At 36.2% G+C, this 27,358-nt stretch overlaps 1 protein-coding gene across 1 annotated transcript in view; it reads right to left on the minus strand.

The window, feature by feature from the left end:
• LOC139685718 (metabotropic glutamate receptor 6-like) overlaps positions 1 to 27,358 on the minus strand; it is a 310,525-nt gene that overhangs the window by 79,081 nt on the left and 204,086 nt on the right. Inside the window, exon 2 of the mRNA XM_071582751.1 lies at positions 20,909 to 21,040. Coding sequence (XP_071438852.1) covers positions 20,909 to 21,040 — 132 coding nt within the window. The remainder of the gene's footprint in view (positions 1 to 20,908; positions 21,041 to 27,358) is intronic.

Here is a 27,358-nt window from a genome sequence, read left to right on the forward strand (position 1 = left end):
TAAAAAAAAAAAAAAAAAAAAAAAAAAAAAATATTTGCCTGCATATTTAGATAACTAGCGTTTAAAGAGGACTTAAAATTAGTCTCTAAAATTGCGCACTCTATAAGTGGTCGAACATTTAAGCTTTTAAGCGTTTGCTGTGTTTTATGCACTAATGAATGCCTACCATAATATGCATGATTGCAAGATTAAATGGTCTGGCCATAACCTACCACACGTAGAAAAATTAAACGATAAAATTAATGGATTAGTTTAATATGCTTTTAAGGTAAGGATGTCAATACTCTAAAATTATTTAACCAGTTTCATATCCTTCTGAAAAAATGATTGATACTCGATTTATAGATGGATAAAATATATTTGAGCTGCCAATGGTCAATTTTTTACCAGGTGATGCAGAAATTGTTGTCAGCAATTTGTGGTTTAATAGATATTATCCTACGTATTTCTCGATATTTAAAAGATATAGAAGGATCCTAGGCATGACGCTAGTGAATCACTCCTCCTTTTTATACCCTCACACGGCTTTCTGCTTGAAATCAGCTGCACCCCTATGGAATGTGTTTCCCTCAAGTGGGTTTTGTATTTTGCTTGGAAAAGGGTTTGTCAGTAAGTAGTGTTGATGATATGGACTTTTGTCTGCGACGGTGATGAAATACGCCTTTCAAATGGCGTGGCAGCTCATGCCAGTGTATGGTCCGCGGCGTGAGTGACAAATGGCCCCTGGAGTTTACTTCCCTCCCTCTTCGACAAAAAGCTCCTCACCAAAATGAGGTCCATGAAAGGGGTTGATTGGTGAGAATTTTTTCCACCCTTCTCCGGGGGTCCAAATTTTGCGGCCTTTAAAGGGAGGCCTGGCCCCCTTACGCAAACTTGCGAATTTTTCTTCTTGACATCCCATATGGGCTCGTCATGTGCGACTATCAGGGGGGCACGCAACTGCTGAGGTTTCATCTTTTCCAAGGTCTTAGTAAACGCTCTCAGAAAGGAGGAGCCATAATATTTTCTCAAAGGTGCTGCAATTTCACTAAAAAAATATTTATAAATATTCACGAACCATTTCTCGGCGTTTAAACATTTAACATATTTCGTGCGAAAATGAACGTCGATGCATGTGTCGATCATGCATTCATTCATAATATAAATTTTTATTTAAAAAGGCATATGTCATTAAAAATCGCAGACTCCTGCACTATAATTATGTTTTCACTTGAATATGACAAGTGCGTTAAAATTTAGCACCATAAAAGAGAATCACTGTATTTAATAGTTTAAGATTTTCAAAAAGTCAGCCATAATTTTTCTTCAATTTAATTCTATAAAATGAACTTTTCCTTGCTCTGCTAATTGTGCACTAAACGCACATTTGCGAAGAGCTCGGCTATAAATTGAGGTGGAACATGGTATTTTAAATACATTATTTGTAACATTAATGACAACATTTATATAATATGCATAGAAAATGCAAAAAGGAACTTGGCCTAGGTTATGATTTCAGCCATACAAAGTTAGCCAGTGGCACCTGACAATAAGCCCAAGAAAACATGTTACGGTTACGGTCTTCAATGCATGTTATTTGAGGCCCTGGTGTGGGGGTAGTAATGCTTATATACACGTCAGGATATAAGGTTTAATCTGCCTAAATAAATTTTTTTTCGTCATTCATTTTTGAAGATTTTCACCTCGTTGCTATTAATGTAGCAGAAATTGAATTATTTGTCAAAATCTGTCACATTTGAGTTCTACAGTTCCGAAATTCTGTCAGCTATGGTTAAAAGCATTTGTCATACCCGGATACAAGAATGCATGAAATGAACGCCGTATATTAACATAATTTAAGGCATCGTAAAATATTTTCCTGACTCATCAGGTAAGCTGGTGATCAAGACTTATTTTGCCAGTCAGTGAAGGGGTTGGAATCATTGCTGAGCATATTGGAAAGCGATTTCAATAGGTATAATCGCATAAATTTAAACTAAACTAAGTTATACGGTTTAAAAATGAAAGGAAAGTAGTACGTTAATATGGAAATAGGTGTTCATAACCTATCGCAGATAGGATAGGTGGTGCGATATAAATGCTTTGGCCCAATATGCTCGAAGTAGTAGGGTCACAAGACGAAAAATTGGCTTTCATAAGGAGGAGGGAATGGATTAAACGGGCGTTGAGAAATGGTGTGAAGAAAAGGCTCGTCAAAATAATCATATGAAGTGTATTTTTTTACGAACCAGAAAATCGGGCAGGGAAGCAGGCTGATAGGAGTAGATTGGAGGCATTTGAATTGGGAGTGTCAAAATGATGGAAAGGGTGAAATAAACAGAAATGAAATCAAACGTGGAAGTGCTAGGCATAGTGGGAGAGGAGAGAGGGTAGTGGGAGAAATACAAAGGAGGAAGGAAAAATTGATGCAGAACATTTTGACTGGCAATGAGACGTTGAAGTCCTTGATAGAGGAGAGAATGTTAAGCAAACGAGGAAAGGGTAGGGGCAGGAATATTTGACGGAATGAAGGGAGGAAGAAAGCATGCGGAATTAAAGAGGGGCTCATTCTGGTGTAAGAATGATGGTTTTGTTTTGCTAAGAGAGGCAAATTAAAACAATCGCTGTGTATTTTTACAGGCTGTGTAGCTGTATAGGCTGATTTAATCAAAAAACCACCTTAACCTGTAGAGTACAAATAATTAATGAGTATTATTTTAAGCAAATGAAAGTCACAAAACTGCAAATTGATGGTATTGTGACACTGTATTGACTACGTTAAACTTGTCCATGACATTTCCACAAAAATGTTTTTTTGAGTTCCTGACCAATAGATTAAGAATTGCCAAAATATGCGACTATTTCAACCAGAAAAAATGCCATAACAAATTAAAACTATCTTTCCAATTCAAACTTTCTCTATCCTTCTCTTTTCAATATTATAAAATTAAATTAGATAAAAATAAGCAAGTTTTATTGCATAAACAGAATTAAATAATTAACTAATTCCATTGAAGAATTAAAAATAAGGTACATATTATAGGATGGGGTAAAAATAGGATATGGTTGCTTTGCGGAATGAAAGGAGAAAGGAATTATGCGGAATTGAAGAGGGGTTTATTGTAGTGTTGGAGGTCAGTATTTTTAAGAGCGGCAAGTAAATGAATCGCTGTACGGTAGTATAGGCTGTGTCCATTCAAGACCTATTTTAAACTGTAAATCACCAATAATAATGACTAGAAGAATTGATTAAATTAAATTTAATTTAATTACTAACATTCGATACGCTAAAACGTGGAAAATGAAATTCTGGGTGATTTGTAATGAGGAAAATGTACCTTAGGCATTGGCACTCCGCGTCATTATTTCCTAAACTAATAGAATTGAGAAGCACAGAGCATTATGGTTTTAGATAGCTGCACCTAAGGGATTTATCTCTGCGATAGTATTTTGCGTGAGTTTAACTAGTGTTAATTCGTAATGATTGCAGTTATACCTCACAAACGCTTAACTCCATACTAGTATAGTATAATGTTAAGTTTTTCTTAAAGTATTCTGATTTCTTACTGAATTTTGATCAATTTCTCATTTGTAAATTTTGACTACAAAGAGTTTTCGTCGGCTTAAATTCTGCTATCAGTACCGATTCATATTGTGAAATCGAGTTTTTGTCCAGAAAGTAACTTTCGTTTTGGCCTAGTGTGGCGGGGGGAAGGGATATCATACCACTATCTTGGAGCCTGAACGTTCATACACTCAGTGCGTATCCTGCCGTGGTAATGCACAGACTGTGGCTCTTTAGATTTGCGCTATAATACAAAATTCCGCGAGTTCCGCGAGCTGTGATTAGGTTTTTCCTGGCAAAAAAACCATAAGCCAACTGAAATTCATTAGTAGCTGTGTGAAGTGCAAAGATACGGAATAATTGGTGAAGGCAGAGTGATGCATTGGTAATTTAGTTTAATAATGGCCGCCTTAAAGTTCATTAAGAGTACCGCAGCGACCGCGGCCTAGCCTTGTGACAGATGAACTGACGGTGAAAATCAACGAAAAAATTTGTCAAAATCGGCGATAAACGATTAAGGATTTATTTTCTCCAAATTTCACAAAGTACACTCATGAAATTGTACCGGGAAAGCTTGGCCATCACAAGTTTTGTGTCAGATGTGTGCCGAAAATCTTGACGGAATATTACAAAAATAGCGTCTTGCTGCATAGCCGACTCTCCACGAAGCCTATGACCAAGATGGTAATGCATTCTTAGATCGTGTTATAACCTGGGATGACAAGCCACAACTTCCAAATAGGAAGTCATTGCTTGCAACACAGCGCTTTGACAGTGACGCAGAATTGAACGCTGGTGTGAATAAGTGGTTAAAATATAAGAAGGCAGATTTCTTTAGAGACGGAATTGAAAAGATTGTGCATCGATATGATGAATAGCTCGATTTGAACGACGACTAATTAGAAAAACAGACCTTTCATATGTATATAATTAAACTTTGTTTTGTCCACAAGGTTCATATGTTATTTCAAAACGTAAGTTACTTTTTAACAGTCCTCACAGTATAGATAGATGCACAAAATGAGTAATATAGGGCCAATTACATCTACATTATACTCTACAAGCTGCTGCAAGGGTGTGTGGTAGAGGACATTGAGGTCACCACCTGTTTCACCCACCCACTCATTATTTCAGAGACGCTTTTCGTTTCATCGTAAGAGTTTTTAACAAAACGGGCCGCCTGGCGTGGAACCTTCTCAAATTCCTTGAGGCCATTTTCACTCGGATCCTATACACTAAATTCATAATCTAAATGAGGCCTTACAAGAGCGTGGTAACAATGCTCTTTGACCTTGGAGTACTTCTACCGACAATGCGTCCGATAAATCCCAATTTTTTATATGCTTTTTAGCAGATTTTAAGTACTAGGGTCCCACAAGTTAAGTCATTGGTGATTGTAGCACTTAGGTATTCTGCCGTATCAACTTATACGTACTTCTAGGTCAACTAGAGCTAATTTTTAACAAATTCCGTTGATCTTTTAAAGAAATTTACCACCGAACATTTATTAAGACTTAATGAAAACCCCAATTAGAACACCATATAGAAATGCAATCTAGATCCTGTGCTAAAATTGAACGATTCTCATCTCCAGATATCTCCCGATAAGTCACCGTGTCACCTGCGAACATCCTTATCTTACTTTTCACTTCGCGGTTAAATTCATTAACAAAAATCAAGAAAATCAACGGCCCGATTACACTTCCCTGAGGTACCCTCGAGTTCACTCGCTTGCTGTCGGAACTAACGCCGTCAAGGATTACCCTCTGTTCCCGCTCTGAAAGAAAGTCTTCAACCCAATTTATTGCGCCCTTGCTTATACCCGCTACCTTTACTTTATAAATAAGTTGACCATAGGGAACGTTATCAAATGCCTTTTGAAAAGCTAAAAAGATCTCATCCACTTACCTACCACTATCACCCGATAAATATAAGTCACATGTGAATAAGTCTAGTTGGGTCTCAGATGAGCGGGTATTCCTGAATTGGATTTCCTGATTGTTACTTTAAAAGCTAATGTTTTCAAGGTCTCTCATTATGGAACTGACAATAATGTGCTCCAAATTTTTTCAACACATAAAATCAAAAGAAATGGGTGTGTAATGACTGGGGTTCTCCATGTCACCACTTTGAAAAATAGGCGTTATTTTGGCGGTTTTCCAATTCGTAGGGACTTTGCGCTATATGGGGAATTTATTATATATAACTCCGAGATACTTTTAGCTTTTACACTTTTACTTTTAGCTTTTAGCTACATTTAGCTTTTAGGAGCTAAATGTTTTATCACCTTAGCTAGTATATTTTCAGGGTCTGAGGATTTGTTGGGCGTAATCTCATTGAGCAATTTAACAATTCCTTCTTCGTCCGCTCTTATATTTGCCATTGGTTCAGTATGTTTTGTTTCTTGGAGATACGCGGTGGCAAAATCGTTCGTAAAAACGCTTTGAAAGAATGTATTTAGAATGTGAGATTTTCCCTGCTTGTCAGTATGAATGATATTGTCACAATCTTTTAAGCAAGCCACGGTTTGCTTACCCCCTTTTACCTCCCTAACATAGGACCAGAAAGCTTTGGGGTCAGTGTCCCCAATACTCACTGAGTACTGTACGTTTAAAGTCTTGTAAAGCGTAACGTAATTATTTACTGGTTTCAATTTTAGAGAATCAATACTTGTCCGATAATTGTTTATTTTCCGAGGATGATGTGTTCGAGCCTGACTTCTTTGCCCTAGAGTGTAACATTCTCTGCTTTCGAAGGGCTTTTCTAACGCCTTTATTGTACCACCCGGGGTCGCGCTTTTCTGTAACGTACTTTATAGGGATGAAATCTGTGGTACCTTTATGCATATGGTCGACAAATTGTGTCCAAATTCTTCCCCATTGATATGACTTAAGCGCATTTTGAACCCGGGCAGTGAAGAATTTAATTCACTGGCAAAAGTTTCAGTTTGCTTTATGGTAATTATAAATTTTTTCTTTTTGGTTTAGTTTCCCCCATATTTATCACATATTTCTCCTTTTCTTTCAATTAAACATTTCGTAGTTGGCCTAAGAAATCACTTAAGAAAATATCTCCTCCTATGAGTAATTAACAGCTGATTCTGCTCTTTTTCTAGGTGGTCAATGCCTTTTTGAACTGCTGAATATAGCAAGAGCGAAGATTTTCTGTTGACGATTGTTTTACAAGAAATGGAAACTTTTCGTATTATCCGCATTGGACCCAACATTCAATAGCTTTTGGAATATCTAAGTATAAAGATAATGATACCAAAGAATACGTGATACAAAATTGTTGTTGTGTGTCTTTGCCTTATCATGTTTACTTCATCAATCTACCAGACCAAAAAACGATGTTACGTAATATATGTAATATGATTGAAATGTAATTAATGTAATGTACGTAATCTTTTATTTAACAAATAAAATACTAATTAAGAAACTCATCCATATTATTTTCAAGCATAGAGAGTTACTTCATGGATTTCGCATAGTCTTAGTCTAAAAATGAATGTAATGGGGTAAAAATAATCACTTTTAACTATCTAGTCTTACAATTTTTAGAATTTGTTTCTTCTACAAAGAGTTGAGAGCAATAATCTAATTAATTGGCTTATACCTAAACAATTCCCATTTGACTTAGCAATTTCTTGATCATTCACTTGTAACCACATCCAATATTTTTATTAATGCACGTTTTCCTATTTTCATAACTTACATATAAGCCATCAAAAATATATAACTCAAACCCGGTGATGAATTCATCTCATATAATTGTTTCATCTACATCTACTTAGTATCGCGCAAGGCACCACAAAGGCATGTGGTGGGAGGTGTTAAGGCACCACCCGTAATTAAGAAAAAAAACCGCATGCAAAAGCCACAAATTTATACAATCCTCAAACAAAACATGGCATACATTCATGCGAAAACCCGTACCATCCACACACATGGAAACGCAAACTACTAACTAACATACACATGAACCTTTAAATATACCTGATGCCTTTGCAATGTTTAACTTGTTTCCAACTTCGCCACTTCCTTTGTCCCAAAATTTCAAAACTGTGTATTTTAAGCATTAATCCCCATTCCTTGCACCAATCCGAGCTTTTGTCTAAGTCCCCAGAGAGTAGCTCGCGATCTAGTTGGCTCCTTATTTCCCTGTATATGTCGTCAGCAAATGATCTGAGATTGCTACTAACGTGTGAGCTTAAGTCATTAATATTTATTAAGAATATAAACAGTCCTATTACACTTCCTTAAGGGACGCATGATGTTGCATCTATATCCAGTTGAGCACAACCCATCGATGATCACTATTTGTTTGCGATTCGACAAGAAATTTCTGACCCAATTCATTATTTTCTCATTGATACCATAGCATTGAAGTCTGTGTAAAAGTTTATTGGGTGAAACATTATTGAAGACGTTTTTTAAATCTAGGACTACTGCATCGACTTATGTGATGTTTTCTCCCGATCTAAGTATGTCGTGAATGAAAAGACCTAATTGTGTTTCGCAAGATCCGTCACTGTTTGGGATCACATTTTTGCTAATCTGCTCATAAGTTGATATAAAATGCAGAATATGTTTTCAGATATAAATATCTTAAGTTTCCGAAAGATTAAATGCATGTTGTTGAATCAGCCGTCATCATCACCCTTACATTGCGGGGAAGTTTCTTGAATTAATACTTTTTATTTTTACCCTTTAATTTTAACCCTGTGGATTCAGGAGTGATGATGACATCTCTACAACTTACTTATTATCTGCCTGCAATATTATACATTTGATTCAGTAAAACCTATGAATATTTAAAATTATTATTGCAACCTTTATTGCGTTGCTAAATATATCTAATTCAATAGACAAGTATGCAAGGGTCTCTACTCGTATAATAAAACATATCATAATCCTCTTCAACTTTTCGGAAATATTTTGGAATGGCTCCAAACTTATTTGATTCATTCACTCCGGTCAGCAAGGAATAAAATGACTCATCTAAAAGTAACACCAAATTACTTTTTACTCTATATTTTAACCTCTTTTTAATCGGACATTCAAATTCCCAAGAGAGACTGTATTTAGTCAATTACATCTTTTCATTGTTTTTCTTGTTAGATTGCCTCAGTACAAGCAGTTAGCAGGTATCTACTAATTAAAATTTCTGCAAGTTCAGTCATTATTATTATATGGATTGAGCCTATTCTAACGCGTACGTATGTAGGAGATAGGAATCATATCCGAAATGAATTGTGGAGATCAATTCATATATAGCTGTCAAGTTTCGAGTCTTAATTTATCTTCTGAAATTTCAATACACCTAGAATTTTACATAAACGATTTTATCCATTTCTTTCGCATCTCAAATGGTCTCTCTCATAATTTTTTGATTTCGAGTAATATTTTCAAAAACGTAGTTCTCGAAAATTAATCCGTTGCATATTTTAGGCTCTTATCCCAAAACTGATGTTTTTTTATTATGTTGACAGATGAATTATGTACAAAGATAGATAAACACTGTAACTCTATTAAAATTTGAGAAAGAAGGCGCTAAAATGAACTACAAGTTGTCCATTAATAAGTGAGTTACCTCCTTGAATGCACAAATTTAACGCAGTTTTCTATATGAGCCATTGAAAATGGCAAGGCTCATCGCATGTTGGGTTACTTAATATAAGCGTGAAAGCCTCTATGGAATATTTCATGTGTATTTTTATGATATGGAATGCAATAAATTTGGGTATCTGCTATCTTACGGAACTAACTAATACCCTAACAGCTCGGAGCTTTTAATCGGGACCAAATTACTGAAGAATTCACGTAAAATCTATTAATAACTAGCTAGATAATTGGTTGCTATAAAAATTCAGGAATGGAAGTCTATCACGTAAACAAAATATAGCTGCTTTTAATGAGCAAAACCCCGCATTATTTCATAAACCATTATTCCTTTGTGTTTAATGATTGTTCAAATTAATTTGTAGCATAGATATATAATAATTATCAGTAATTGACATTGCATGCTCAAGAAGTGAATAATTAATTACAAAATAAAAAATAGAATTACTTATAGTTTCCGTATATTATCTCTAATGCCGGAAATCCAAAGGTGGAAAATTGCCTCAGCCTATAAATGACTAGAAATGGAATGTGAGACGATAAGAGAACAACCCCATTATATTTTTTTCCTGCCTGGAAACATTGACTACTGTACTACTGATCGATGGAGGCATTTGCATTCTACTTCAAATATTACCTTCAATAAATGAACAAAAATTAAATTTTAAATTTGATCGAAGCCATTTAACATTTTACTGTTCAAAGAAAAATCGTTATACCACACCAGGGATATGCCCCGAAAAATACGTGACATTTTAGTCGTATTCGTAGTGAAACATACTGCTCCACTTGCAGTTGGGACGATGTGTGTCACGCTATGAAAAAATCTCCTTCCAAGCCTGTCAAGATTCAATGCTGAAACTCTTAATACGGCAGGTCCCGAATCCCTTCTCCTCGGCAAACAGGAAGCCTTGTCATATTGTCATTATTCCGCCCTCACAGCCGTTAGTTAACATCTTCTCATCACCCATTCCACCGTACTTATCACTGATTAAACAACCTTTTCACCATCCCCTCTTCCCAAGGGGTTCTTCCTCTCCCACCAGCTCCTCTCCGCCAGCCTCGCCCTCCACGCCACCTCATCTCCCCACAATCCGCCACACCATTCCTCATTCTTCCGCAACGCCACGTCACCCACTCAAAAAGCCTTATTCCCAATGCGGATCGCATGAACGCCCGTAGTTGCGGCGGAATGCTTTTCGTGAAAAGTAATAGTGCGTTTCCGTCCAACACAGAGTGTAATTTATTTCTCGAGTGCATCATGAAGGCGCCTAATTCGATAAGTTCGAGTACGCCTAATTTCATCAGGAAAACGTTTTTGTATTTGTATAGCGATTTGTAATACTACGATGTATGTGCCTCTGCATGATCGTAACGGTATCAACCCATCTGACATTTTTAGATGATGACGATAACATGGAGTTGATATGATATCCATCCGTAGAAAATAGTAGTTTAGCTTCTGCGAAGATCGATTTGTTGTCAATTTTTTTGGATTGATGTTCTCTCCATTTCGGAAATATATCATGACATATGATATATTTATTTGAATGAATCCATTGGAGGAAAATTAAACCACTTACTGCTAACATAACTAAGGCTAATCAAGGCGCTTCTTTGTTTAGAGTCCATTGTTTTAATAATAACGATAAATGTTTCGAATTGTAATTAAATTTGTCTCGTATTGATAATATTCCTTACTTTATAGTTTAGCGAGAGGAAAATTCTTCAAATGAATCCCGTCATTCTGGACCGATTGCCTTAACTGAACTTTCGGATGATAAATTAGCGATGCAAATTGGGAAAACCTCTTCTGAATTTAAAATTATAGATGCGTGTTCATGGAAAAATCAGTAATCGTTAAATCAGCAGGAATATATTTACTACAGTCTCTCTCCTCTTCTTCTGAAGTTCACTATGTCTTATCTCATTTTGTGAATGAATACAAATTGCGCCTGTAGTGAATTTGTTTGAATATTACAGAACCGAAGGCTCTATAATGAAAAACATGTAAAACATAAGTAAACTATTTAAAGAAGTACGTTTGGGAGAAAATGTAGCAATTAATAAATAAACAACGAATGGAAAGGAATTAGTGGCGGAGGACTGCTTTCAAGGAGTTTTCAATTTGAAATACTCACGATTATCGTATTTAATGTACGTTCAATAAGAGAACATAATGTTACCCTTAATCAATTATTTTATTCAAGTCTATCAAATTTAATTTATATTTGGCGTGGTTTTTGAGCAAAAAACTCATTGAAATTATTTGATTTAAATTCCTCTACTGAAAGAAGGCGTGGCCAATATTTTATTTCTCCTTATATAGGAAATTATTTGCTTTAGAGCACCAATAAAATGAAATGAAATGGTTTTATTTGGCTGCTGATTTAAATTCATGAGAAACAATGGTTTTCCCTTTAAGATCCTTCCTCGCACGTAGGCGTGCACTCTCATCGTTTCTGAGCTAGACCCGGAAATATTTTCCACCTCGGATATTCAAAAGAGAGAGTCCGCTGTACCATTCCAGTAATTGATATAGGGTGGCTGAGAGGGAACTGTACCTGTATAAACGGCGCAAAACGTAAGTAAGGTGGGATAATCTGAAAATCTCTCTTTGAGAAAGGATACGCGATGCTCTATGGACAAACCAACCCTATCTTCTTTTTCTAGTCTTCCCGTCTTAAGGCTGTAATGTCTTGATTCCATTCATCGGCTTACAATTCCTCCAAACCAGATCCACGTTACTTTAAGAATCCCAAACTCAACTCAGTATGAAAACATTTAAAAGTTGAACAGTTATAAAAAATATAAGTAGCGGAAATGAAGGGGAAGATGAGCGGTGAGGAACTGGATGAATAGAGAGGGCAAAAGGGAAAGAAACGACCGAGCCAAAGGGCCAAGGTGGAAGAGAAAAAAAGCACTTAAATGCCTCGTGAGTCGAGTAGTGGTATACTCGTCATTTCCAGCGCTCGTTAGGTAAATTACGTTAAGAAACCTCTTGAGGATTCAGTTTCAAACATTTAATAGTTCTCATCTTACTAAAAAAAGGACTCGCTTCCTATTGCACAAAAATTCACGAATAAATCACTCACGACGATGTTATAAATTTCATCTGGTAAGAATTATTTATTTTTTTGGAGAAAATTAGAATTAAAATACGCTCCAACGGTGAAGGGGATACATCAATGTAAAAGATAAAATCAAGTAATAAATCAAGAGTCACAATACGAAACATTTCACTGCACTAAATGTGGGGAGGGTTAATGCAATGGATTCCTTCACCGAAGGAAGTTGCATCACGGTCTCAGTAAGTTTATGAAATTGCAATCCTTGTTCAGTATGTGCTTCGTGTGATTAGCCCTCACATTGCGGCATTGATGGTTAGGAAGACTAGCTGTAGACCCGTTGGGGCTTGTCATTGAGAGCATGTAAACTTGCGACGCCTGTCTTCCCGCATTATTCCATTCCCGTTCTAAAATTAAACTAATCCCAATCATCTCTTCTAATAGTCAGACATTGGACTAAGTATCCTGTTAGTGGGGTTGATTCTGTTGCTCCGTCCCATGTAGAGGGACTACGATCAACTAAAGATTAGTTGAGTTTCATGTTGAGAACGCTTTTAAAATAATTAGAGTTACCACCTGGGACGTTAAGTCATTTTCCTCATTGGTGCCTTTTATTTGGAGTAGGCTTGAGCTCGTCCCTGCGTTCTCCCCTTCCATTCTACTCTACCTAATCTCTTGTACATCTTCATCCTTCAGGAAACCTAAATCACTCCTCTGCCCAAAATGATGCGTGTGACCTCAGACTCATTCTAAATCGGACCGAATCAAATGAAGCGTTCTGAATCGCTTTCCGCTCCGATTCACTGTGCTAGATTTCTACATTCGCCCTGACGACGTTAGACTCACGCCTGGCATCACGACACCACCCATTGCTAGCATCTAGGCTTATTTTTCTCTTCCTCTTTACTTTCACGAACCTTTATTTTCTCCTGAGTTTACCCTGTTGCAGTCAGAAAGGAAATGGCAGATGAGCCAGTCCATTCCTTCTTAAGCCTCTGCCCCACCCCTCTTGCTGCTCTCCCTACCAGGATAGTTTTTCTCCACATAAATCCATTTTCCGATGCCTACCGTTAGGAGAACACGCCAAGTGCGGTTGACTGTTTATTGGAAGAGGCGTAATGCGTGGGAACATTGGGGAGCCATCGTTTTTGAGTCCCCTCCTCACCGAGACCCTAAAGCCAACCAGAAGCCAAGCCTAAAGCTAAAGGTCAACCTTTTCAAACCAACGAGCAATGAAAACGCTCGACCTTGGGAAGTGGTAGGGTCTCAATTTCTTTAGGTTATTACCTCGGACGTTTACATCGCCACGTTCGTGTTCGGCAGGACTTCCAATGAATGTTCATGACTCTAATTCCCTCGAATCTCCTTTCCTTGGAGCGGGTTGTGCGGCGGACCATTAAACGTTAGCGAGGTGAGCTTAACGGAACTCATCTCCGCCCTCGCTGCACTAAGCCTTTTGTTGAGTCGTTTCTCCCTTCTCTCTTCGATAAACCAGCGGATGTTACCTTTTCGCTATTTCAGTGAGCAAAATTACACAGGATGGGATTTCTTGGAATTCTTATAAAGGCCCAAGGAAGAAAATTAATGCAATAATAGTACGTACACAAAGGCAAATTCAGAACAAATTAGTTCAGAGAGTTGTTCAAACACCGGTTGTAAGAGACAGAAATCCTTCCTCTGGTACTGGCGTTATCCCGTCATATGATGCATTATTTTCTGTCAAATTAACAGCCCTATTTGATAATCTTTTTCCAAGTACCAAGAAAACACTAATAATATCAATGCTATTACAAAGCCTGACAACTTCATTCGCGTTTGGCGTTGCGGTTGCAGTTTACCCGTCAGTATCGGAAAGGCTCACGATCGCGGGATTATTTCCCCTGGTGCAGTCATGGGTGGAGAAGGGGGAGGGACTCACGCGCTGAGTACGAATCCCACAGAAGGTTATAGGAAAGAGGTCAAGGGAAGGAAGTTGAAAGGAAATTTCATCCCCCGCATCAATTCTCCTAACGAACCTACTCCCGACGAATAAATGTGGTGTTGGGCGACGTTGCCACTTAGAATTGCTGCCCGAGGGAGCATGAGAGTACATATTAGCGTTTCAGTGGAAAGAGTTGCTGAAGATAAGTCAAACATTCCATTTCGCTGAAATCTGAATTTAGCGTTTTATAAATAAGTGAACTTTAAGTTCGATTTTACTGAGATATCTGCGGTTTTATACAATCCAAATATAGCTGCTATTGCCTTTTTGAAGGAAGTCAATGATAGTCGATTTTTAGATAGTAGCTCATTACTCCTATGCGTAGTTTTCCTTGGTATTATCAAAGAGAAGTGATGATGGCTGAAAAAAGGTTAGTATTTGCATTACTCAGATCTATTAAAATTTCCATCTGTTAATATGTACGGCAATGTGAACGAATACTATATATTATGTGGAAATAATAATTTATATGTGATATTTTCAAATCCCTTTTCTTTCGGGATGGAATGGATTGATCATTTGCCCTATTTGGTGGGATAAACCGCCGCTGGCAATCGCATTTCTATGATGACTGTATTTAAAATGGCAGTGCATCTAAAAAATAAATTATGGTTTATGGTTTCTTTGCAATACCGGAAACATTTTGAGTACGATAAGTAAATAATTATTCATAATGGCCTTTGTCATTCGCTAAGAATTCTAAAATGTTAAATTTTTAATGGGAACGAGGCAGCGTATTCCACAGGTATTCATATTAGTTATAACACGCAAGCTGCTCGGTAATAATGTTTATTTTTGGGTTCTGTCTCAATTACATGTTAAAATAATTGCTACGGACGAAACGGACATATCTTGTGGTTGAAACTAAAATCCAAAAACGTTTTACTGCATTTTTGAAAATACAAAATCATGGGTAGCTTTTTTACTTATCACGAATTTTTAAATCCAGGCCCACGAAAAAAAATTACATCCCGGCATCATTTTGTTCATCATTATTCAGTTATTCTATAAAAGCAAATGTAGTTCCGATTCTCAAGACTGTGTTCCTCATTATTCATATTTCTATTATTTATGATACAACCATAAATCATAGGATTCAATGATAAAACAAATGACTGCTACAGCGTCGCGGAAAGAAATAATCAAGAGATTTATTAATGTTAAGTATGAGTGTGAATTTGAAATAAATGGGAGTAACACGTAGAGTATCAAAAGTGTGCGAAGTATTTGATCAGAAACATAAGGAAGGTTATGTTTTTTTTATGGATAATATTTATATTGAACCTGTAATTTTAGTACAAATCTTGATAATATATTATAAGGCCAAATTTACCATATTTCCTTGGGAAATATTTGATAATTCCATTCATTTGTGTTCGGAACAAAAATGCCTTATTTATTGGCTAAATTTTTTTAATTCAACAAGTATTGTGTTCATCCACAGTTTATATTTTAGCAAAAATTTTGCAACAATAATTTATGGGGATTTCATTTCCTCATAATAATTGTTCATAATGTTTGTGCTGCCTGCTGAGATATATGAAAATTTCTAATATTTTGGTGAGTGTGATAACGCTTACAATGCTCAAAAGCTCCCTTCTTTCTCTAGAAAAGTATAAGAAATCTGACGGAATTTGGTCACTTTATTCATTAGTTTCCTATGACGCGGCCATTCTAATTATAGTTGACATTGTGTTACAACTTGAAGAACTATGGAAGGTGGACTTATTTTGTTTTCCTAATTATAAATGATGAAACAGGTTTAGCTGTGAAATATAGTATTATTTAGAATACTGGGCGCAACAAGATGTTGAAATTGAACTGATCGATCCGAAGAATAGCATAATTTAGAGTTTGCGCCTACTTATTCCAATAGATTCTTTACATATCATTTTACCCGGTTTAGCCGAAGTGGCAGCTGGCGGAAGAGCTTCGTCAGTACGCCGGAGGAGCCATTATTTGTGGTTTTCCTGAGATTTATTGAAGTCCATAGTAACGTTGCCAGTCGGATTTAACTATAAAAGGCGCATCGTGGCATTGATAAGGAAGGTTTTTGAACCTTTGGGTAGAAATATTTTATAGTTTGATTTTGCTGTTAGTCCACAATGATGTGGAAGAGTAATTAAAATGTATGCAATATATCTCTATGGCAAAGTTAATGTATACATCTTCAGAATAATAACTCACATATTGTTGGTGATTCTGTGATTTTGGTTGATGGATTGATGCACTATTTTGTGAGGGATGTCGCTTAAAAAGGCAGACAACATTCATCGAAGTATAAGAAACTGTAAACCAGATACGCTAGCACGTTACTTTCGTGGTCCTTTATAAGAGGGAATTATTCCCTTTTAAATGTTATAAAAAGGGTCTGTCTACTAATATTTGTCGCTTTTGGAATATTATTTATTCAAATTATTTGTTCTCTATAATTATGGTAGCTACGCCTAATTATATTAAAAATGCGTTATTTCAGAATGTAGAGTTAAAATTAAGACATAAGTGAATATCTAGCAATTTTAAAGGTATAGAAATGGATTTATATATGGTGCACTCAAGCCTTTTTGTGAAATTGAATTTGAGAAACTTGGTTATATAAGAAGTATAATTGAACAATGTGCTTTTGAAGAATCGATTCTAGTACATAAGGACTCTTTGATTTATAATCAGGCACTGGGGCTAGTATGAAGGAGTGAAGAAAGAATTTAGTGTTGGGAACACCAAAGCCCTCAGGAAAAATATTTATAGAATTCTGTATCGAGAAAACTAGTTATTTTCAAACAATCTCTATGAGCAGCATCGGAGAAGCTTAATGCACATGTAAATTGTCTGGGTACACGTGACGTTATCAAGCCATCCTTGATAGACTTCAACTAGACCCTTGTTAGAACGAGATACAAGAACCTGGTTAGGCTACCAAAAAGCTACCTCGGTGCGGATGCATGCGTGGATAGCAATCTAAATCTACATAATATCCCGAATGCCGCCGTAAGGGCGTGAGGCGGGGGGTTTTAGGTCACCACCCGGTAAAAGGAACACTACCTCATGCCAAATCAACACCTAAATGCAAAACTATTCCCACAGTGACGTAAACACTCATTCAAAAATCCCATCATTTAACACGCAATGGCATTCTAATGCGGTCATGCGGAAAGGAAGGGTTTTGAAAACAATACACACGGGGTTAGTCAGAGTGCATGTAATCAAGTAGAACTAATTATTCTATGGACACAGAGGGCGAAAAGTGGAATTTTTGTTATCTTTAACCCTGCAGTTGCTATCCCGTATTGTTCGTGGGAAGGAGTCCTTGAGTCTGCTGTTTATGTATGTTGTGGAACGAATAATTTGCGAGACCTCCTTGCTGAAACATGCGGATCTCAATTTAATAAGTAATTTCAATTTTGCATTGAATCATCTCTATTCTAATGATTCCCACCCAAACTCCCTAAGCAATTCAGTGACACTTTCTGTTTTATCGTAAGAGTTTTTAACAAAACGGGCTGCCCGGCGTTGAAACTTTTCAATTTCCCAAATATACCCTTTTTCACTCGAATCCCATACGCCTTATGCATATTCTAAATGAGGCCTTAAAAGAGCGTGGTAACAACGCTCCTTGACCTTCGAGTCCCTTCTGCCGATAATGCGTCCGATAAATCCCAATTTTTTATATGCTTGCCCGCAGACTTTATGTATGTGAGTCCCCCAAGTTAAGTTTTAGTGAATGTCACACCTAGGTATTTTACCGTGTAAACTACTTCTAGATCAACTCCAGCTAATTTGTAAACCAATTCCGTTGATCTTTTAAAGAAATTTACCACCGAACATATATTACGACTTAATGAAAACCCCATTTAGAACACCATTTAGTAATGCACTCTACATCCTGTGCTAAAATTGAACGATTCTCATCTCCAGATATCTCCCGATAAGTCACCTCGGACATTCTTATCTTACTTTTCTCTGCGCGGTTCAAATCTTCTACGAAAATCAAGAAAAGCAACGGCCCGATTACGCTTCCCTGAGGTACCCCCGTGGTGACTCGTACGCTGTCAGAACTAGCGCCGGCAAGGACTACCCTCTGTTCCCGCTCTGAAAGAAAGTCTTCAACCGAATTTATTGCGCCCTTGTTAAAACCGGTACCTTTAGTTTATAAATAAGTTGACCATGGGGAACCTTATCAAACGCCTTTTGAAAATCTAAAAAGATCGCGCTACCTGATGGCCATGAACTGCCAACCTTGGTACCAGAAGATGGATAGAATGTTATAAAAACTTAGATCAGGCCTTAACCCAATTGGACCCTACTCAAATTTAACCCAAAAGCACTAGAGGAAAAGCAAGCTAGAGAAAATACCACCACGACAATACAAAGTAATATAGGCGAAATAAATGGCACTCGTATTGCAGAGCAATTGCGATTACCATTGCCGGAGTCGAACGCGTACTCGTATATGAACAACTCTTGGGTAGAGAATTCGTCTTTTTCTAAAGCATCAGCATTGATAAAACTAAGGATAGTCGTAGGATAACCTGAAGGAGTTTAGCAAAGCTGTATATATTATATCAGTGTTTTGTGTTGCACTCAATATGGACCATAATGGAAACAACCGTAAACGTAGAATCGTGATCTTTTATTTACATCCGTAGATTTGCGCAAAGCCTGTGATCCAGGTACTTACATTTCGCAAAAAATATTCTAAAAATTGTTATTAAAGTGAGCTTCAACGCTATCTAAATTTAAAAACATGTACTCTGATGAATATATTTTCCTGCGTTTGAATCATAATTATGAGTGACGAAATTTCTAAATGAACCAAATTTATCAGACATGCTGTGGATCTTCCTCTTAAAGCGACAATCAATATTGGCACTTTTACACGGTTACACAGTTCTGCCCTTCGATATGTATTATTTGACCAGCTACTTGACTGTTGTAAGAACCCTCGAAAACTAAAAACGTTTTCCAGAAACTCCAGATAGGAATAATACAAAACAGTCTCAAAATTTGAAAGCGTTTTCTAGAAACTTTCAAACAGGGATAATGTAAAACAGCTCGATATGCCAATTAAAAAGTTCCATATCAGGTTCTCTCTAAATTTTACTCTTTCGGATACGAAATTTTTTTAATTAAAACTCCTAATCCATGCAACGAAAATTTGGGAACTGTGCCGACGACTACCGTCACTCCAAACGTGGATTTTGTTTGTTCAGTCGCTACAATGCCGCCCACAATCTCCACCTCAGCTATCACGTGACGAACGCAAAGGAAAACTCACCTTAAGAGCGTTCCGGCACACGAAGGACAAAATTCCATGCCTACTGTGCCTGGGTGTATCGTACAAGGCGGAGTAATACTTTAAGCTGAGCATATGCATTAATACAGCTTTCTATTCTGCTAATTTATTATACTGTATTGTAGCCATGATGTTAGATTCTAAATCGGGAAATACAGTACCTTCCTAATGACCAAACATTGAGCCAAACCTATATATTCAGTCACTCTGAATAATTGAATAAACAGTAGGTTGACCGATTTTTGTCCTAATTGGATATTAAGCCTGCCACTTGCGTTTATTTCGAATGCTTACCATTGAATTGATACATGGACTTCTACGGTCGCGTATTTTATTAAAAACTAATGTCTTTATTGTTAAAAACTATATTCTTGGAAGGTTTTGCTCTAAAGTCAAGCTAATATCTCGGAAATGTCTCAATATTATGGAAAACTTACCAGCTATCCCGCAAAGCAAAGAATTATGACTGTTAGGCAAAGAGAAGTTACTTTTGAAAAATATATCCTGTGCAATCATTTTGAATTAATACATGTTCTATTATTTCTTCAAAATATTTTTTTTATGTTCATAATTGATTGAAACATTTTTTTCGATATTTATATTCGTTTTATCCACATACAAATATTTGTCTTCTTAGAATACAACTTTGGTTTACATACAAATTTGCGTTAATCAAAAAAAGAGAATTCATAAAATCAGTTGGGAATGTGGATGATCAACCATTAGTTTGCCAGTTAGGCAAACAGATGAAAGCATTATTTAGTACGTTTGTAGGCCAAAGCGATTGGTATTGGATGAGAATAAATGTAAAAAATGAATTTCATGTATTTTGGAAAAAGTTGAATATTGAATTGAATAGTTGAATATAGTTGAATTGAAATACGGAATTAGGAGTCCATAAACTAAAGCAGGCGGAATAGTTGAGGGGGTTTGACGGTAATTTATGCTGTCAATCATTTTTTGAATAAAAATGCTCTCTTGTAACTAGTACTTTTGTGTTGTCTTCTTGTGGGCTCTCACATGAAATGGATATTGCATCAAGAGTAAGTTTTACTCAGGACGTGTCTTGGTTATTCTCTTTATCAAGGCAATTTTAAGTTGTTGGAATTGGCTTCATGTGCCTTAAGGATCCTTATTTAACTTGATCAATTACATTAATAAGTAGCGTTTAAAAAGATGTCTAAAATGTTACAGTATACATATGGCAAATCGAAAGTATTCAGGAAATCAGTGGTCCTCAAAGTGATGCAAAAATGATAACCGAAAAGCTCATTGATAGCAAATATTGCCCTTAATCACGTGATGATGATGATGATTTATTCAGATAAGCACACCTTGCCTTCTAATGTTGTGGTGAAACCAACAGATATCCACACACTACGCTTGGGATGGCTTACTTACCTTGAAAAGTCTTAGTATATTGGCAACCATGATAGACACGACGCTGAATGATGCGCCGATGACTGCAGTTACCGGCTTATGTGGAACATGTACTGGGTTTTCTCCTCCTTCACATCTATATTCTGTCATATCCTGCAAAGAAGAAAAATATTACCTTAGGACGGCTTCATTATAGAAAAGACCTGGAATATTCTGGAAATTGGCTAGGAGAAGAACATCTTATATTCTCATTGGCAGATTCAAGGATTATTTTTCTGTCCAAATTATTGAAAGTCAATTTTTAACGACAGGAAAAGAATAATGGCTAATCATGTATAAAACTTGACAGACCTTACCTCTAAAAGCCTACTTACCTGTCTTAAACTTAACCTTCTACAGTATGATCTTAGGGCGGCTTCTGAGTTGTCATTTGGAGATTAAAATACGTAATTATTTGTCACAAATATATCAAAAATTTTGTTATAACTCTCCTTAACAATCTCGCTATTCTTGTGAGTGTGGTATCGGGAAAAGTGACATTTGTTCATTGATTGTTATTTTTCCCCTTAGAGGAATGAGGCTTATCAAAGGCATAGAAACATTTCAACTAAAATACTGACTAATTATCATATTTCTCCTTAAAAAGCCAGGTGTTCATTACTGCAGACAGGGAACTCCTACGTCAAACATGATATATGATATCCGCGTGGTTTCGTCTCAACAAAGTGATCGTTCTCTCAGGAGTGCTGAAGCCTGATAATGCAACTTCGTTCCCTTTGTTGTTGACTTATCAATTCTTTCGAAGTACTTCCTGTACTTCCTGGTGCCAATGCTATTGATGAAACTGAGAAATATAGTTAAAAGCCATGGAGGCATAATGAACCGCTTTTTAGCGGTACATATCTTCATTTATACAAATACCCCACGAATCAACAGAAATTTGTATGGCTGTGGTTGGAAGCACCAGAAGAAATGGTAAGGGATAGTGCCATAAAATTACTCTCTGTGTCGCAGAAAATCTCTGTTGTCACAAGTCGTTAAAATACGTGTCAAAAGTCTTGCCTGCTCTCTTGGAGAATCAAGAGCAACCCAGCCTAATTCCCTTAGCCTACCCGTGATGTATACTTGCTTTTCGTAGCTATTTACAACAAACCTATCAGGTTTCTGAAACTTTTGACCATTCAATCAATAGGGTTTTCCTTTATGGGTCCCAAATACTTGCCGTATTTTAATGTGACCTTACTACAGCACCTTCCTCTTATTATTTTTTTTATGTTCTATAGTCAGAAAACTGGAACCTAGCTTTTTATTAATTAAAAATAGCAATTTTCCACAAAAATAAAGGTTAATGTGACCGGTTTCAATACACCTTAAACTTTATTTTTGTGGAAAATTGCTATTTTTAATTAATCATGATATTCCACCATATCACACCTGAAACGTCTCTTTTTACTAGCTTTTTATGGCTGACACGAATATTCTTCTGCTTAATGTACCCCAATTTGAAATCAGTCTAATTTTTACATACCTTATGGCATATGGGATCCACTCGTGTATTATGAGACTCTTATTAACCATTTTACTACGAGTGCTGCTAAGATTTTGGAATTCCAGGAAGAAATTGAGAGTTTACGTTTCCTAATCCCATGATTGTTGTTCTGATTTAATTTCGTAATTATTTGCATTAGTTACGTTATAAGATACAGAAAGTGAATTTATTAAGACTTACGATCGCTAAAATGAACAAATAAGCGTACTAAGAAATCTAAACGCGAAGCAAGTAGCTGGAAATGGAGCTCAGAAGGTTATCTAAATGGAAGCATATGGAGGTCACATTAATGTTGCAATTATTCGTCAATATGGGATATATGTTGATGAGTGTTACAAGCGACCCGCAATTAAAGTCGAATTACATTATAATATGCGTCAAAATGGCGGATTTTCTTGGGACAAAGTATTTTCAAACGGGTACGTCACAGCTGATAAATATGGTTTAGCCTCCAATCAAATACACTTAGAAAATATATGTTCACTCTTCAATATTCAACTGAAAACATTTCATTTTAATAAACGTTCCAATTAAAGGTAGGGTCGAAACCGCTCCTTTAAACTCTAATCCATTTTATTCTTTTATCCCGTATATCCGTCATCAATTCACTTCTGCCCGGAAGCGTTTCACTGCCCAAAGCTCTTCAACTGGTGATGTTGATAACTCCTGCCTAGATTTTCTTGGTAATTCCTGCCCAATTACGTGTACAGTTTGACCTGTTCTCTCATACGTATATCTTCTTTATTAATTGATCAACTTAGTCTTACTGATTCTAGGGAATACTCTTGGTTTGGTATTAGCTCAGGGGTCTCAATAAGAGAGTTTTTCTACTAGATTGAAAACCCTGAAGAAATAGCCTTCTTACTGCCAAAGCTTCCAAAGTCGATGTAGAAATGTTATTAAATAATATTACAATGTATCTCTACATTATTTGAACAAAATTATTTGCTTTGCTGCAAATATTTCAGAAGTTATTATACTCTGATAAAACGAATATTTTATTCTAAACTGAAAATAACGCTAAAGAGATCAAATTTGTGTATGTCTTTTTTCGTTGATTAAAAACAATTGAAATATCGTAAGCGTAAAACAGTGGAAAAATCATATACTTATGTTGAATAGAGCTGAATCATTAAAACCACAGAGAACGAGTAAAATCAATGTTATTCTACTATATATTTGTCAAGAAACTACTGAGTAAATCTTACTTTTATTCTAGTTGGGTTTTGATTAATGGGCGCCTTTAAAATAATACGTCGTCAGCATATTGCGGCATTGATATTTTTTCTGTTTAACCTTATGCTGCATTTATTTTTTTATTTCCTTCATATTTTAATAATTCAATGTACCTGGTAAAATTCACTGCATTTAGGGAATTTTCACCATTCTTTTCAAATTTTTGTAGCTTCTTTCTTGCTATTTGCCTAACAATTCATCTTTACATAGAATAAGCATGTATTAATTTTCTAACGTTCTAACTAATTAAAAATTTCATTCGTATTAATCTCTAAAACCTGCCTCTTAAAATCAGCATACCCTGGCATATCATAAGTGAGGTACAATAGAAGCACGCATTAAATTAGCTACCGACAAAAAAGAGAATCCTGCTTTCAAGCCGTAAATATCGTCCAGTTGAATTTTTAAGGATATTTAATCCGCAAACTCAATATATTTTTAGCTTACAGCATGTCAGTGCTTTAATGGAAAATCGACTTCCAATTATATTTGTTAAGTTTTGTTCTATATTATATAATAAAATTTTAAATATGTTTTTGGGCAACCTTTTTAGTAAATATTTGTTTAGGTAACATCTAAATTTGTAAATATATATCTACTGTTATTATTCTTTGACCAGTGTATATAAAGATATATATACGTATATATATATATATATATATATATATATATATATATATATATATATATATATATATATCTTCAGCATTTCAATCCTAGGATTGGTTTACTGCAGCCATTCTACCATAGTATTTTCCAGCCATTATACTCGTACTACATTTTACTATATTTGAATGCAAGGCTCACTATTGTAATGTAGTGGTTTCCCGTTGCCTTTCACATCGCAGTACTGTGGCCGATACCATGAACGACACTCTCACCCGCAGTTTTGGCAGCTGATGCCGAACTGACCCACTTGGTCTGCATCACCAGTGCCTAATGGTGCAACTACTGCCTTCCACCATGGGTTCAGGAAAGATTTTTTTGTAAAAGTGTATTTTTCTCGCTTTCCCGTTCAGAAATACCATTAGTGTGGATTTTTATGTTAATGTGTGCTTGCTTCCTTTCGAAAAATCATTAACAAATTTTTCCTAAGCTGGAAAATGTTTGCCGACCGAACTCTAACCAGCGACCTTCAGACTCCACCGGCAGACACACTTCCTCTGGTCTATCCCCGCCCCCCATATATACTCGTGTATTTACACTCACACACGTGTGTATGCGTATGTATATGTGTATGTATATGTATGTGTGTGTATTTGTGTGTGTGTGTGTGTATATCTTTTATGTGTGTGTGTGTATGTATAAATACAATGTCATCTTTAACTAAATTAATTTAATTTCCCTTTTTCATACATTTTTAAATTTTAAATGAACAGGATTGAATAAACCAGTTGCATACCTGTAGTGTGAACACACATACAGTTACTAAATGTTTTGTTTTACTTAGAGTTTCGGAGACAGGACGGGTTTGGCAAAAATTCTTCTGGCTTAAAAAGAATGAACTTTAAGAAAGAGTAGCAATGTTATTTAACTGAGCAATTGAAGGTGTATTGAAAATTTATTTTGAGAAAATGTATCCGGTTTAACAAGGAGCATATTGAGAAGATTCATGAGGTTCTCTGTTTTTTTCAAACGCCGGAATATGTTATCACAAAGGCAGGTACTCCCTTTATCCTGCAAAGCACGATAAACATCGAGTAATCTATTTGGTCCACAAGAGGGTCTAATTTAATTTTAAAGCGGGCCCCAAATTTGGCAATGTTTAATGAAATTGGGCATTTGATGGAAAACATTGGTTAAAATTAATAAAAGAAATAATCGTAGCATTTTATTTAAATTAACTGAACAAAAGTCTTTAGGTTAGACGCTGTGAAGTAACTAGCCCTGCTGTAAAATTATAAAATGATGGCTAACATTTAAGAAAATTAATTTTAGACATTTAAGTCCAGATATTATTACATCGTTTTCTATAAGATACCATTTTATGAGCTTTTTCATTAAGGGTCTCTTCGGGATTGATTAAGGTCAAGATCCCTTAGAAACGTTGCAAGCGAGAATTTTTCGGGTCGAAAACGAAGCCCATTTCCGCTGAAACTCAGACTTTTATCCCAATAGTGACGTGGTTTCGCCCTCAATATATAATACCCCGATAGGAAAGAAAGGGAACAGAAGCTAGAAATAGCTCTTTGCAGGTCGGTTTGGATCTAACAAGTTTTTTTGCGTTTGGTTTTCGTAAAAAGATCCTTGTGGGGACAATCGGGTTGGGCCCAATCGCGCCCAGCGAGTGACGCATTGGTCATGCTGGGCCAGGGTCGGGTGTTAGGTGGGCGATGCTGAGAAAGAGCAGAACAAAGGAGGAGTGATAAAGGAAGGAGGAACGGAAAGGGTAAGACTCGGAAATAGAAAGGCGGTAAGGTTTATAACGGGAAATAAGAATTGTCAGCGTCCTTGAACGAAAAATCGTTTCATTGAATGAGACGAGATTTCTAAGGCTTCGTGTATTACAGGTGCAAAGGTGCCGAAAATCCCCGGCTTACGCTTTAAGTCCTTGACTGAGAGAATCCTATGGCATGAAGCACCAGTGAAATGAATAAATGTTATGAATGTTAATCGACATTCAGGACTATGAGCTCTATCATTATCTATCTGAAAATAGTTGAAGTTTTAATTAAGCCTTCCCCTAGAGGTCAATCAAAAAATTTTTATTGAGTGTTTTTCCTTTACCTTACATTCTTTTCAATCATAGAATGCATACTCAACGTAAAATAATTGTAAATAATCAATTTAAATCACCGTTAATTTGACCGCACATCAAATAATCTTTCATTTTAAAAGCTGGAAGTGCCATGTTTTTCAGTGCTTTATCTTCTGTTTTATTTTATAACACTGTGTCGCAGTAAATTCACCTTAACTCCCCAATGGTTATGATTGACAGTAGAAAAATGAATATGTCGCTTTCGGGGAGGTGCTGTGGAAGCCGGAAAATGTAAAGGGGTTTGGGATATTTTAAGTTAATAGACCATTGAGGTTGTTTAGTTTTCCATTGGGGTGTTAAAATAATTTCAGTATGTTCTTGTCAACCACGCTGAGCCAAATGAGTTATTCACTGCTGGCTGTGGAGTTTATGTCCTCGAATCAATCAGAAAATGATTTTTTTCGGTTTTACTCCTGAAACACCTGGGCAGCGAAAGGGAGCTTAGAGACCAGTTTCATATCATAAAATATCGGGCATCAAATCGAGACCGAAAAATTTAATATGAATATATTGAAAATGGAAAGTGCCTGATTTAAATCTATTTTTGAACCGTAAAGTATAGTCTACGTAATGAAAGCAAAGCCTAGTAAGGTGAACATCGTCGTAATAAAAAAAATGTATAATAAGACAACTTAATTTTAGGAATAGCCCTCAAAGGTGAAATGAGTTGTTTGCAATGTTTTTTTAATACAGGTATATACACTGAAATGGACACTGCATGACTAAGGTCATTACACATGTGCCATCCTCAAGACCTGTTGAGATCACCTATGTCCAGTCACCAGTCGTACAGGAAAACTGTTTAGTGAAATCTAAAATGCTTTTCTAATTCTAAAAGATGGAAATGCAAGACATAAGTGGATACCATTGAATTGTAGGAATGCAATAACCTCTACCCTAAGTCACGTTTCCGATGACAATATTATTG

Source organism: Hetaerina americana, unplaced genomic scaffold (assembly GCF_022747635.1).
Source record: "Hetaerina americana unplaced genomic scaffold, ioHetAmer1.1.p SCAF_12, whole genome shotgun sequence".
Taxonomy (NCBI): Eukaryota; Metazoa; Arthropoda; class Insecta; order Odonata; family Calopterygidae; genus Hetaerina; species Hetaerina americana.